The sequence below is a fragment of the Spermophilus citellus genome, assembly GCF_964194105.1.
Source record: "Spermophilus citellus genome assembly, chromosome: 9".
NCBI classification, from domain to species: Eukaryota; Metazoa; Chordata; class Mammalia; order Rodentia; family Sciuridae; genus Spermophilus; species Spermophilus citellus.
Window position 1 is genome coordinate 129,121,661 of NC_138191.1, and position 13,716 is coordinate 129,135,376.

At 55.6% G+C, this 13,716-nt stretch overlaps 1 protein-coding gene across 2 annotated transcripts in view; it reads right to left on the minus strand.

Moving 5' to 3' along the window:
- KAZN (kazrin, periplakin interacting protein) overlaps positions 1–13,716 on the minus strand; it is a 346,502-nt gene that overhangs the window by 107,266 nt on the left and 225,520 nt on the right. The window contains exon 1 of one of the 2 annotated variants that reach the window (XM_081307589.1): positions 3,289–3,700. The exons of the other annotated variant lie outside the window; for it this stretch is intronic. Coding sequence (XP_081163715.1) covers positions 3,289–3,496 — 208 coding nt within the window. The 5' untranslated portion in view covers positions 3,497–3,700. Of the gene's footprint in view, positions 1–3,288; positions 3,701–13,716 lie in introns of those variants that run through there. 2 annotated transcript variants of the gene reach the window in all.

Consider the following 13,716-nt stretch of genomic DNA (forward strand, 5'->3'; position numbering starts at 1 on the left):
CAAACATTGGTGTTACTCAAAGCAAGGAATGTCAGCAAGAGGTCAGTCTTGTTTTTCAAAAGATAAAAAAGTTAAAGTAGAATACACTTCCTTAAGAACAATATGGGGTCCTTTTTGGCTTGGAAGTCTGCAATCTTGGGTAAATTCCTGGCTGTGTGACCTTGGGCAAGTCTCTCAGCTTTTCTGAGCACCTGGTTAACCGTGGATGGGCTCAGCAACCACACCTGCCCCCTGGGAAGGCTAATGAAGACAAGCATCCTGTTTAGTTACTACCATGACTGGCTCTGGAGCTGGTATGCAAAGATCTGCAAGCACCTGGAGTCCCCTCCTCCACGGATTTTATGTAGGGGGAGGGGCGAGAAGCAATACACACAAATGATGACAATATGGTGATTCGTACTGCAAAGGTGACCAGGTTCAGATGCTTCCAAAGTGGACAGATAGAGCGTCTGCCTGGTCTACAAAGATACTAATTCCTCATCACCTTTCAAAAAAGGTCCCTGTAGCTGATGGCAACACCCTCTTGCCTTGGGGACTCAGTGCCCAGAGGCCTCCCTCAATGGGTCATCTCGCCCCGCCCTGCTTCAATCCCCAATAACACCTGCGCCCATCCTTCGGACCCCTCCCAGCTTGATTCCTCTCCCAGCACTCACAGTCCCGGGCAGTCCCCTTGCACTTTTGCCTACTGGAAATCTCCTCCCACAGAATCCAAGCTCCATGGAAACAGGGATGCAGTGTTGTCTCTGGCAGCTATGACAGTGCCTGGCCAGGAGCAATGCCCGGGAGATGTGACTGCGGGAACAGCAAGTGAGAGATGAAGCGCTGGACTCCTGCTGCCACCTTAACAACTTCCCATGGGGGGGGGGCACTCTGGAAGGGTCTGACCCTCAGACAGAGTTATTCCCGCTGTGCCCCCAGGGAAACTGGGTTGTGGAGTATTTCAAGGTCAAATAGAATTGGGCCACAAGCAGGTGTGCCCTGCGAGCACCCACTGTTTCTCTCCTGCTCTGGCCCCTGGTCCACCCACCCTGGGGGCCAGAGCTGTCACCATCCCAGGGTCCATAGCCCTGCTGATCTCAGGTCACGCTTCCTGAGAGTGTGAGGGTGTCCAGGCCCTCCAGTCCCTTCACCTGACCACCCCGCCAGCCTAGGTCAAAGAGCTGAGGTTGGGGCGAGTCACCCCGCGGCCTGGCTGACTGTTTATTTCAGTGACAGTTTCAGCTTGCGGGGAGCCACAGACTTCCCATTTCCTTCCCAGAGGAAAGCCCTCTTAACAATTGCTGGTTTGAGAAACCATTTCCGTGCAGGCTGCCTCAACGCCCGGCCACTGGTGGCCGTGGAAGCCCTGTGAAACTTCTGGACTTTTAAGAACCAGAGACGGGGGCTGCGGGTGTAGCTCAGCAGTAGAGCACTTGCCTAGACTGTAAGGAAAGAAAGAGCTGGAGAAAGGGGAGGAGGGCGGACAGCGGGTGGGTTAGAGAAAATGCAAAAATGTATTTGAGCCACTGGTTTGAGCCTGCTTCCTGCCAGGGATGCCACCTGTAAGCTGGGCAAAGACAGCTCCAAGGGCTCTCCCCTTCAGGAACACACCAAGAGGGCTGGCAGCAAACAACCACCCCTAGACCCCAGACACAGGCCTTTCCGGGCTGCGGCATGTAATTAGGATATGGTTATCATAAACAAAGATGGGGCCTCTCTAGACACAAAGCAAACAGCAGCATCTCCACCCAGCCCTCTGCCACATGTTTACATAATAACAACTTCCACTGACAGAACACAAAGCCCGGGATCCCTTAAGCATTTTACATACAAGGCAAAAGCCACTCCCTGACTAGGTTCAGGAGGGCAAGAGGAGGAGCACCGTGCCTCCGTGGTGAGCTAGGCAGGTGTCTGAAGGAAGCAATCCTTCCTCCTTGGTACTATCATTTCCACTGTACAGATGGGTAAACTGAGTCCGGGGCGATGAAGCAACTTCCTCACACTCTTCCACATGCTCACTCTTTGGAACTGTGCTGTTTTACAAACACAGGTCTTGGCCTCTAACTGCTCTGTGCAACTGGGAAGGTTGGACAAAGTAGACTCCCTGCAACAGAGAGGAGTGCTCGGTCCTGACCCGGCAGCATCCCCTCTCTTGAGAAGACCAACTCTGCCAACAGGAACCAGCAGGCCTTGCAGCTCTCCCTTAATGGAAAGAAATAATTATCAGGCAAATTAGCCCCTGGCTGGTGAGCTTGCTGCCTGGAGAGGTAGTCTACGGCAGAGGCTTTAAATGGCAACAGACAAAATCTGAAATTCCAGCGCCAAGGTTCAGGACAGTGAGAACCCGGGCAAGCTGCTCAACCTCTGGTCTCCTCTGCGCCACACAGACTCACACTCAGGGCTGCAATGAGGGTTTCTAGACACACTGCATGAGAATTCCTGGAACACAATAGGTGTTCAATAAATAATGGGAAAACATGGGCTCCCCTTCCTCTTTTTCCTGGAAACAGTATTCTGAACTTCAAATCGATGGTGACAGACCCTTCTCAGAAAAGCCCTTGGACTTCCACCTCAATTGCTTCCTAAGTGTGGAGTCCAGCAGATCCAGTGGTTCCTGACCCACCCCATCACACACACCCATTACCTAACTCTGGGAGGTTGGAGGGTGGAGACAGCTGAGGCCAGAACAGGGTAGAACGGGCGCACCTTCTGGGAGCATTTTAACACACGAAAACGCTATTTTCCACGTGGGGCGGATTGGCCAACTACACGCCATGAGATCACTGCATTTGTCTCCGTCGCTGCAATTCCGTTCTGCATTATTCGGAGTTCAAGTAGAAAGGCAGCCAGCTCTCCGCTCCCAGCCAGGGTGAGCCCCTCGGAGGGGCGGCAGTCAGGGGGCTCTCTACGAGGGACTCCAGCGGGCTGCCAGATGGGTCACAGATGCGGCCACGGGGCCGCCCCAACTTCGCACCGGGCCAGCCCCTTTCCCACGCTTGCGCGGGGTCCAGCGGGGAGCTGGGTCTCCAGGCGCGGTGGGGTGCACGCCTCGGACGCGCACGGCCGTGACCTCTCCCTACAGTCCGCTCGGGGAGCTCAGGATGAAGTGCCGGGGACTCCCGAGACCCCCGCCCCCCTGCGGAACAACTAACTCCACGTCCCGCGCCTTTCCCAGCCGCACCCGCCCAGCGGCCAGAACTTTGACACCAGCGGCTTTCCCGATCCCGGCCCCGAGCGCCCCCGCGCGCCCGGCCGCGGCGGCTCCCGGGCCTGTGGCCGCGCCGCGCTCCCCGCCCCGCGCGCACCTACCCGGCTGGCTGCAGTCGCCATCCGCTCGAGCCGAGGGCGCCCCGGCGCTGGGCGGATCGCCCGGCCCCGCCGCGTCCGCGCACAGCTCGCAGGCTGCGGGGCCCGGGGGGCGCGCGGGCCCGGCGCCCGCCCCGCAGGAAGGCGCCGGCTCGCCCTGCGCCGCGAGCTGGCGGACGCGCTCCCAGGAGCCGGAGTCGGCCGCCCGCATGCCGCGTACACGGGGGGCGCTGCCCGTGGCGGCGCTGGGGGCTCCGACGGCCGGCGCCCGGCTCACAGCCCCGGGGGCCGCCGCCGCATCGGGGACCGCTGCGCGCCGCCCGCCCGGCCGCCCGCGCGCGGGACCAGGGCTCTCTGTCCGGCCGGGCGCCGGGCCGTCCGCGGCCGCCGCACGCGAGGAATCCGCCGCGGAGCCTCACGTGGGAACGACTCCCAGCCCCGCGCTCCTCCTCCTGCTCCTTCCGGGCTGGCGAGGGAGCGCTCGCCCCGCCCCGGCCCCGCCCCCGGCCCCGCCCCGGCGCCGGGACCAGCCCCAGCGCCTCCAGGAGCCCCCAGGCGGGTGCGCCGGGCCACTTAGTGCGTCCCCAGCTTGCTCATTCCCAGTGAAGCCGAGGGTCAGAGAGGGGGACGGCGGTGCCCGAGGGGTCAGGGGCGGCCCTAAATGAAGGTGACCAAAGGCTGCAGCTGGCTCTCTGGCGCTCCAGTGTGCAAACCGTACCCTGGAGTCAGCCTTGTCAAGGAGCCAAGTCCCCAAAACTGCCCTGGAGAGGGTCGACAGAGTGACGTGGGACAGGCTGGACATTTCCTTCTCTCCAGTCTCCTTGGTGACCTGCCATCCTTTAGGGCTGAGGGCCCGGGCTGTACCAGTGGGGGATTCAACCCGAGGGGCTGTTATCTGGTGGGAGGCCTGAGATCTCCTCACTCCCCGAGCCTCAGCTTCCTCCTCTGTCAAATAGGACATCAGTCACTCCCACTCTGTCCATCCTCAGGACTGCGTATGAACTCCCCAATGGGGGCAGCCCCCTGCAGGCAGGACAGTGGGGCAGGGGAGCCAGGAGGCCAGCCAAGACCTGTAGTAGATAGCATTTTAGAGGGTCCGCAAATCTGAACCCACCACCTGGAGTGGGTGTTCCAGTGGCTGGTGATGCTCCTATAAAGTACTAGCAGCTCGGGGTCCCTTTGATCTGGGGATTATGATCCTCTTTAGGAGGACTAATTACCTCCCCACAGCCCCGGGAGGCAGCTCTGGTTTCCCCCTCGTAGACACAGGGGAGCCAAGCCAGGTGAGGAGTCCCACACACTGGTGGGTGCCTTGTCCTGCTTCCGGGCAGCAGGCCTGGCTCTAACCAGGGAGTCTCCCTGTCCCTGGGGGGAAGCTCTAGGTTACTGGCAATGGCTCTTGGACAAGCTGTGGGAACCAAATTACTTTCCCCCAAGTCTGAAACCTTTATGTGTCACTTTCCTAACTGTGGGCGAGAAGGCCCAGCTCTCGCCAACCACAGTGGCCTGGCCACGAACCAGCGTGACCTCCCCAGTTTCTACACCTCCCACATCCTCCTCACCTTCCCAGTGGCTGGGCAGCTGGCCCAGCTTCGGAGGTCAGAAGGCTGCCTGGGACCCCCGCCCCCGCCTAACTGAAGTCCTAGCCCCCTCCCAAGGCAGGCCGGCTGGCCAGCACAGTGGAAGAGAGCCCCTCTCAGGTGAAACACCCTGGCCATTCTGGAAGAAGAAAACGGAGCCCATCCCAAGGACTAGGAGGTGCCCGGAATCCCCAACTCCTTTGCCTTTGCTGAGATAACAGGCAAAGGGAACAAAAGGTGGCCCTGAGGCTGGAGAAGCTGGACACACCTCTGTCCTAGAGGCATCTGGGCCTGGAGTCTGCCTGAGATAACTTCTGAGACCCACCTGGGGGCATGAATGAGTAGCTGGGGGGTGGGGAGAGGAGGGGGCTGTAGCTTGTTTCCAGGTGGTATTCTTTCAGGATAAGACACCCTGTGTATAGTATGCCCTTGGGAAGATTTTTCACTTCCGGAAAAAACACACTTTCCCCAAGTTTCTTGAAGGACAGGGCCTCCTTAGTGGACCTTCTGTTTCCCTACTGTGTGTGTTTGCTAGGCTGGAACCCAGGGGTGCTTAACCACTGAGACACATCTCCAGCCCTTTTAATGTTTTATTTTGAGACAGAGTCTTGCTAAGTTGCTCAAGGCCTCACTAATTTGCTGAGGCTGGCCTTGAACTTGCCATCCTCCTGTCTTAGCCTCTCGAGGCTCTGAGATCACCAGCGCGCAACAACACGCCCAGCTGTTTTTCTACTCCTGATTGATAGAGTTGTGCCCTTTCCCCAGGACAAGGGAAAGGGCAGCACAAGTGTGAGTTTGTAACACTGGTTGCTTGGATTCGGCTTCAGGAAGACGTTAGGGGATGGTGGGGAGTGTGGCAAATAAGCAGCCACCAGCCCCCGTCTGATGCACCAGGAATGTGGACCAAGTGTTTCCAGATGTGGTGAGTTTAGAATGTTGACACCCTGAAGTTTCAGAAGACATGTAAGGAAGAAGAGAAGGAAGAACAAGAAAGTAAACAGGTCTAGAAGGTTCTGCCCAGCCCATGGGCCACCAGTACTCATTCCCCTCTGCAACCCTCAGAAAAACTCTGCATAAACTTCCCGGTGACATTGCAAGTCTTCAAGCTGGTTCTCCAGTCCACTGCCCTGGGGAATTTCCGCTATGTTCCTTACTCAGCAAAGTTGGGCCCTGGCTCCTCTGCGTGTGTGTGTGTGTGTGTGTGTGTGTGTGTGTGTGTTCCCCACGCTGAGGGCCAGGACATCAGGTGGTGCGCACTCCCCCCACATTGGGCTGCCCTCCCCTCTCCCCTGCCCCCAGCCAGGCGCAGCCCCTCTCCGTCTCAGGTTTCTGGCCGCAGCGGCTGCGCTCTCCAGTCTACCAGGAAACCACCTGCCCTGGGTGGGGAGGCATTTCTCCCAGGAGGTGTGTTCTGGGACAAGGACACCCTGGCCCTGAAGACACTCCTGTTTAGTTCTACAACAGAAGACCCAGGAGCCAAGAGCCCGTTTCCTGCTCTGAGCGGCCCCTGCAGGTTCCCCACCAAGAGAACTCCAGGCCAGCTTCTGGACATTGGAACTGTGAAGTCACTCTGGGCCTGTGCTCCAAGGGCCTCCACTTGGGCTTGACACCTTGCTGTCCTGGCTGTTCCTTTAAAAAAAAAAAAAAACTAGGGCCTCACACTTCATAGTGCATTGGCACCCAGAGACCCTTCCAGACCCTTCTAGAAGGCTGGCTGCGAGTGGATGCTGGAGACGCTGGGCCTGGGTTTGGTTCACTGTGACCTTCCCCGGGGCAGCAGGAGCCTCCCCATCCAGTCCATCTGGCGACCCCTTTTAAGAGCAGAGGGAGTTGGGGGAGGGGTGGAGGAGGGGCAGTGCAGCCTGGGGCCAGGGTGTGGGGGCGGCTCTGGCTCTAGGCTCCCAGGCTGGAAGGGGTCCCTCTGACCCTCACCCTGGCTGACAGTGTGCCACCCAGGAAAACACAAAGGACCTGGGGACACAAGGGTCAATGCAGCTGCATTCACAGTGCCCTGGGTTCCCAGGGGAACTTCAGATCACAGCAGAAAAACGACAAGATCTTCTTAAGGACAAACCCGAAGAGGCATGGTACTCAGAAACCTGATATTTGGCATCTGCTTGGTTTTGGATACTTGAGCCTATTGGAATTTTTCAGTACTTTTTTTCCTGGTTGTGTTTTTAACACTCGTAGAGGGTATTTTTCTGCAGTCTCCCGCAGACAGGTGACTACTTGCTCCAAACCCCTCTGGAGGGCCCACAGGTGTCTGACACTCATGTGAACTCTCAGCGAGACTTCCCAGGGGGCCGGGCGCCAGGGTGCACGCCTGTAATCCCAGCCGCTCAGGGAGGCTGAGGCAGGAGAATCGCAAGTTCAAAGCCAGCCTCAGCAAAAGCAAGTTGCTAAGTAACTCAGTGAGACCCTGTCTCTAATAAAATACAAAAGGGGGTGGGGGGGGGTGCTGAGGAAGTTGCTCAGTGGTTAAGCACCCCGACGTTCAATCCTTGGTACCAAAAAGACTTCCCGGAGGTCTGGAGACCTCAGCTGCCATAACCAGTTCCCCCAGCCCCCAAGCTGTGTGTGACTGTGGGTCAGGCGCTTTGGTCTCCAGGTGGTCTCGCTGGCAGAGGTGAAATGAAGGGCCGACTTAGCAGCCACCAAGGGCCTTCCTAGTTCTTCCCAAGGCACCTGAGTCCATCTTTTGTCCTTCTTCCTTTTGGTGGTTGCGTGGTTCCGTTTTGCATGTGTGGTGAGGAGTAAAGGGCACAGGTTACTTTTGCTGCGTAACAAATGGCCCCAAAGCTTAGTGGCTTCAGACAGCACATCTGGACTGCCTCACATTTTCTATGGGCTGGAATCCGAAGCAGCTTAGCAGGGTGTGTCTGACCCAGGCTGCTCTCAACTCCAGGCTGAGCTGGGCAGGAGCTACTCCCAAATTCGCTCATATATGGCAAGATTCGGTTCCCCCAGGTCTTGGACAGAGAAGCCCAGTTCCTCATTGGCTCTGGGATCTTAGCTCCGAGAACGCGTGAGAGCCGTGTGTGCAAGGTGTAGCCCACGACGTCTCTGTACCCTCATCTTGGAAATGACATCCCACCACCTTTTTCCCATTCTTTGGATCAGAAGTGTGACACGAAGCCCTGCCCACAGTCAAGGGGAGGAGATCTAATGGGGATGTGCATGCCTGGAGGTGGGGATCACCGGGGGCCATCCTAGAGGCTGAGGACACAGCTTCTGGGGGCAGAGAGAACAAGACTCAGGTCCCATGATCAGAGCCGATGATCCGGGGGTATGATCTCAGCAGATGATTCACCGTTGGAAGCCTCAGGTTCCCCATCTGAAAAACGGACGAGATCCTGGTACCTGCTTCTTGGGTTGAGGTTTCAGAGAGGTGAGGCACATGTCCGGCTCTGCACTTCGCCTGGCATAGGGCAAAAACCTCAAAAACTGGATGGAGGGACATTCCTAGAGGGGGCTGAAGGCACATGCCCCTTGCTTCTGAGCCAATCAGTCCTGTGACCTCCACGGGAATCTGCAGGCAGCCGTCCACTCCTAGGGACTCCAAAGAGGCTGCCAAGCCCTTTGGCAAACTCTGGGCTGCCTTTGTGGCCAAGGCCACCAGTGGGGACAGTGCTGATCTCTTCTTCCCTCTGTCATCCCAGTAGGACTCTGGGGCCCAGGTGCAGCTAGGAGGATTAGAGTGGGCTATTCCCCCCAAACCTACTTAGACCTTTGTCCTCGGGGGGTGGAGGATTTTACCCGAGATCTACCCTGCCATCTGTGCCGGCGAGGTTGGGGACTTTTATGGACCTGTCACGGGCTCACCAGTATACCCTTTGACTGTGTTCTCAGGGCCCCAAATGACCTGGCAGAGATCCTGGTCTCCTCCAGGGGCTTCCAAAGAGGCTGCACTTAGCCCAGTCCTCGGGCAGAATGGGACATGAAAGCATTTTCACAGAGCACAGCTGGTCCCCAAGCCCGGCCTCAGCTCAGACTGCTTGGGACCCAAGTTACAGCTTTTTTTTTTTTTTTTTCCTTTTCTTAGTGGAACTAGGGATTGAACCCAGAGGTGCTCCTTGTCTGAGTCACACCCCCATCCCTTTTTATTTTTATTTTTTACTGTGAGATAGGGTCTCGCTAAGTTGTCCAGGCTGGCCTCCAACTTACCATCTTCCTGAGTCTCTGGGATTTCAGGCATGTACCACGACACCTAGCTCCTGAGTTAGATCTAATCTAAAAGATAAAGTCCTTCCTTATCCAGGGGCCACATCTAACCTTTATCTTCTAAGCCCCCTTTTGTAGAAGTCACTTTAAGCAGGAAGATTTCTGCAGGAAGTTAGAATGTTGCAACTCATTCAGAATAAGAACAATAACGGCAAAGATGCTACAATTTATAATAATAATAGCAACCCTGGCAAATATTGACAGAGCACTATCACCAGGCCCTGGTCTAAGAATTTTGAGTATTTATTCTGGTCTGCATCTGGAATATCTGTCTCCCAAGTTTCAGGTGTGGATGGCCTGGTCCTCAGCTGAGGGTGCTACTGGGAGGCGGAGGAAACTGTAGGAGGTGGAACCTCCTTGGAGGAAGTAGGTAATTGGGGCTGTGCCCTGAAGGGGATTCTGGGACCCTGGCCCTTTTCCCCCATCCCCCTGCTTCACAACTGACATGGCGTGGGCAGCTTCTCTCCACCATGTGCTTTGCCACAGGCCACAAGACAATGGAGCCACGACACCTCTGAAACTGAGAGCCAGAATAAACCTTTCCTCCTTATAAGTTGAATTTCTCAGGCATTTTGTCACGGTAACAGAAAGCTGATGAACACACTCTTCATTTAATCCTCCCAACAAGCCCAAGGCATAAGTGTACCCTTATTATCTTTTTTTTTTTTTAAAGAGAGAGTGAGAGAGGAGAGAGAGAGAGAGAATTTTTAATATTTATTTTTTAGTTCTCGGCGGACACAACATCTTTGTTGGTATGTGGTGCTGAGGATCGAACCCGGGCCGCACGCATGCCAGGCGAGCGCGCTACCGCTTGAGCCACATCCCCAGCCCCAGTGTACCCTTATTATCATCTCCATTTGCAGACAAGGAAACAGACATAGAGAGGTTGAATATCTCCATGTCTATGTATGCAACGGGTGTCATTTATTAAGTACTCACATCACCCCAGGGCCTGTGCTTTTCAGCTCAACCCTCAGCCACCCTGTCCCAGATGTGAACCCTGAGGTCCAGGGAGACTAAAGGACTCATCAAAGGTGATGTGGCCAGTAAATGCAGGGTCGGAGTCTAACTCTCAGAAGTGAGGTTTCCTGCGAACTGCCTCCCACATCAGCCATGGGAAGAGTGTTCACCTGCCAGAGAAGCATGGTCAGCTCCTTCCTCCTGCTGGGGACTCAGGAAACCTGCAGCCACCCTCAGTACATGGGCCCTTTGCTGCCCCCAGTGGCCACTGGTGGAACTCTCCTTTCCAGGTAGACAACTCTTGCAACAAGTCAGAAAGGAGCCCAAAGCAGTGAGTGAGGGGCCTGCAGACACTTGCTATGTGCAAGACACAAAAGTAGGGAATGGCTCTGGGGAAGTGCCTTCCAGGTAACCCTCACCTGTCAGACCCTGTGAGTCCGCTTCCTGCATGTGACTTAAGAGACACAGAGGGTCTTAGCCCTGCAAGGACCCAAGAGGGAGCTGTCTGCTGAGCCTTTCTTCCACTGTGCCTGGCACGCTGCTGTGTACTTCTTACTTAAATGTTGCCAATTAATATGTAGAGATAGGGCCATTGTTTTTTAAGGATTATTAATAATATTAGATAATGATATGGGTGCAGCGGTGCATGCATGTAATTCTAGTGGCTCGAGAGGTGAGGTAGGAAGACTGCAAGTTCAAAGCCAGCTTCCACAATTTGTGAGGACCTAAACAACTTAGTGAGAGCCTATCTCTAAATAAAAAGGACTGGGGATGCGGCTCAATGGTTAAGCATCCCGGGTTCGATCCCTGGTACTCCCAAGACACCCTCAAATATTAGATAAAAATTTTACACACATTAGCTCATTTAATCCCCAGGAAATTATATAAGCACTCTTGTTGTGCTCACGCTATCAATGAGGAAGCCAAGGCACAAAGAGGTTAAGTGCCCCAGATCACACAGCTGGTATAAGGCAGAGCCAGGGCTCAAGTGCAGGCAGCTGAACTTCCAGAACATGTTCTACTAACTATCATGCCTCATTCCCATAATAATTATTATAATGTTTTATAGTTAAAAATAAGATATAGAGAAGTGAAAGGATTTGTCCAAGATCACAATGCTGGTAAATATAGGCCCAGTACTTCAACCAAGTCTGTCTTCATTTCTTCATTCACTGACTCAACAATTCCACACACCAGGCACTGTAGTGGGCTCCAGAGGTGACAGGCAGGGCACTGTGGTATGCCAGCATATGTTAGTCAGCTTTCTGTTACTGTAACAAATACCTGAGATAATCAACTTAGGAAGAAAAAAGGTTTATGTTGGCTCACAGTTTGGGAGGTGAATGTATTGCTTTTAGGCCTCTGGTGGGGGTACCCACCATAGTGGGTGTGCATGGTGGAGTGTATCTCATGGGGAGAAGGGAAAGAAGTAGAGTCCCACCCTCCCCTGCAAGGGCACACCAAGGACTGGAAGACCTCCTACTGCACCACCACTTAAAGCCATCACCACCTTCCAGTAGCGTCAAGCTGGGGACCAAGCCTTTGACAAAGGGCCTTGGGGGAGGGGGACACTTGGGGAAACCCTAGCCCTGGGGCAGATCCTGCCAGCTCTGGCCATTTCTGCAAAGGAGAAAGGGCTTCCTCAGCCCCGGCCCCGCCCTTCCTCCCCACCCACTCCTGCAGCTGGAAGTTCTGGGTCGCGGCTCGCTTCTCCTCCAACTCCAGCGCTACTGCCATTACCCACGGGGACCTGGAAGGGCTGTGGTGGGGACAGGGACTGAGGACGGAGCTTTACACCTTCCTTTCTGCAGCCGCCCTTTAATTTTGAGTGAAGTCAGGAAGTCAGGCCTCCTGCCTGGGCCTCCGTTTTCCCACCTGTGAATGGACAGAAGACCTCTGCCTACCCACCAGACAGGTGCACGAGGAGCAGAGGAACCACGTGGGAAGTCCTGTGACCACAGAGCATTGGGCCCGGGGACTGTGGAAGCCTTTCTTCCTCTGCTTGCTCTTTTCTCTCGCTCTGTCTGCACTGGGCCTCTGCCTGAGCCCGTTCCTGTCCTCTGTACTGTGGAGGGAGGCTATCAGGCCCTCTGCAGAGGACGCTCACAGCGCTATCAGATACTAAGATGAGAAACCGCTGGCGTACCTAGGACTTTGATTCCAACTCTCCAGATCACAGATGCCTGGTCATTAGGACTGGTCCGAGCCTCTGTCATCCACCTCCCCTAGGACACAAAAAGCCCCCAGAGCCAGGCTAGTGAACTGTTTCCAGATTCTTACAAGGTGAGCAGTGAGGTCCAGAGATGCTGGCCTGGCCTGTCCCTTGAGGGCTTAAAGTGCCCATTGCTCCTAGAGACACTGAGCTCCCACTGTGGCTGCAAGCAAATTACAACCACGGGCCTGGCCTCTCATGGGACAATCTCTGAGCCACCTGCAATTGGCAATCAGGTGCCTAACACCAGGGGGGACAGGTTACTGGTTCAAAGAGAAAGCTCTCTTGTGTCATTTGGTGGGTGATAAAAATGGAAGTCAGAGAGGCTCAGACACTTGCCCGGGGACATACAGCAAATCCAGGGTGCAGAGAAGCTGACCTGGGTAAGCCCTGGGCAGTAGTTAAGTGTGGCCCTGGGACCGGCCTCCTCAGCGCTTCTCCTGCCAATGCAGATCCCGGAGTCAGGAGGTGGGGCCTGCTGCCCTCCAGGGGCCTTGATGCTGATAAAGCTCAGGGCCAGCCCCTGCCCAGTGCTCCTGCTGAGTGGGGTAGGACAGGAAGTGGAGGGACAAGGTCACATTTCCAGGGAGTGTAGCCTCGGGTCATATAACCCCTCTCCCATGAGATAGAGAGCATACATCCAGCTCCCCCCCTCCTTTTCTTTCTCTGTCATCATTTGAGAAACTGGGGCCCAGAGATGGGGTGTGATTGTCTGAGGTCACACAGCAAATCAATATCAGAGTTGGGCAGGAGCTCAGGCTTCAGGACCCCCTTCCTGTGCTACTGCCATGTTCTCTCCCTCTTGGGAATGTAGAGTTCTTGGCATGGACCCTCAGACGGGCATGGAGTGCCCACGCCGCAGGCACCGACTGGTTCAGAGAGCTATCCGGGGGCTTGTTGGTGGTGCTCAAGACCTAGACCTCCGAGCGAGTCCTGTGGGCTCCGAGTGACAGAAGCTGCCCGGGCTTCCAGGACGACGCTCAGCCCGTAGGAGAGGCTCCAAAACTGGCAGACAGTGGCCCACGTTTGGCTCCCAGCCACATTTTGTTTTTCCTAGTATTTTTTTTTTTTAACAATTCACATGAAACTGCCAACATTTAAGAATCAGGAGATTTCACATAAAAGACAGGGTTTCTGGTTTCCCTTGCGGGGGGGGGGGGGACTCTAGCTCTGGCAAAAGGCAGCCCCAGGACCCACCTGGCGCGGATGGGCAGGGGCTGGGTGTGTGTGTCCCTCTTGTTCACCAGGCCCAGGCACCTTGCCCGTGCGTGTGACCTCCCTGCGCATAGCCCTGGGGACACACACCCTCATTTCAAGGCCCCCACCCCGAGCTAAAACCCCAGGCTCCCCCAGGCTGGTCATCCTGGGAAATCCTAGTTGTAAATAATTCCAACCGGGGGGTGGTTTTGCTCCTTAGGGGACATTGGACAATGAGGACATTTTGGTTGCCGCCCGTGG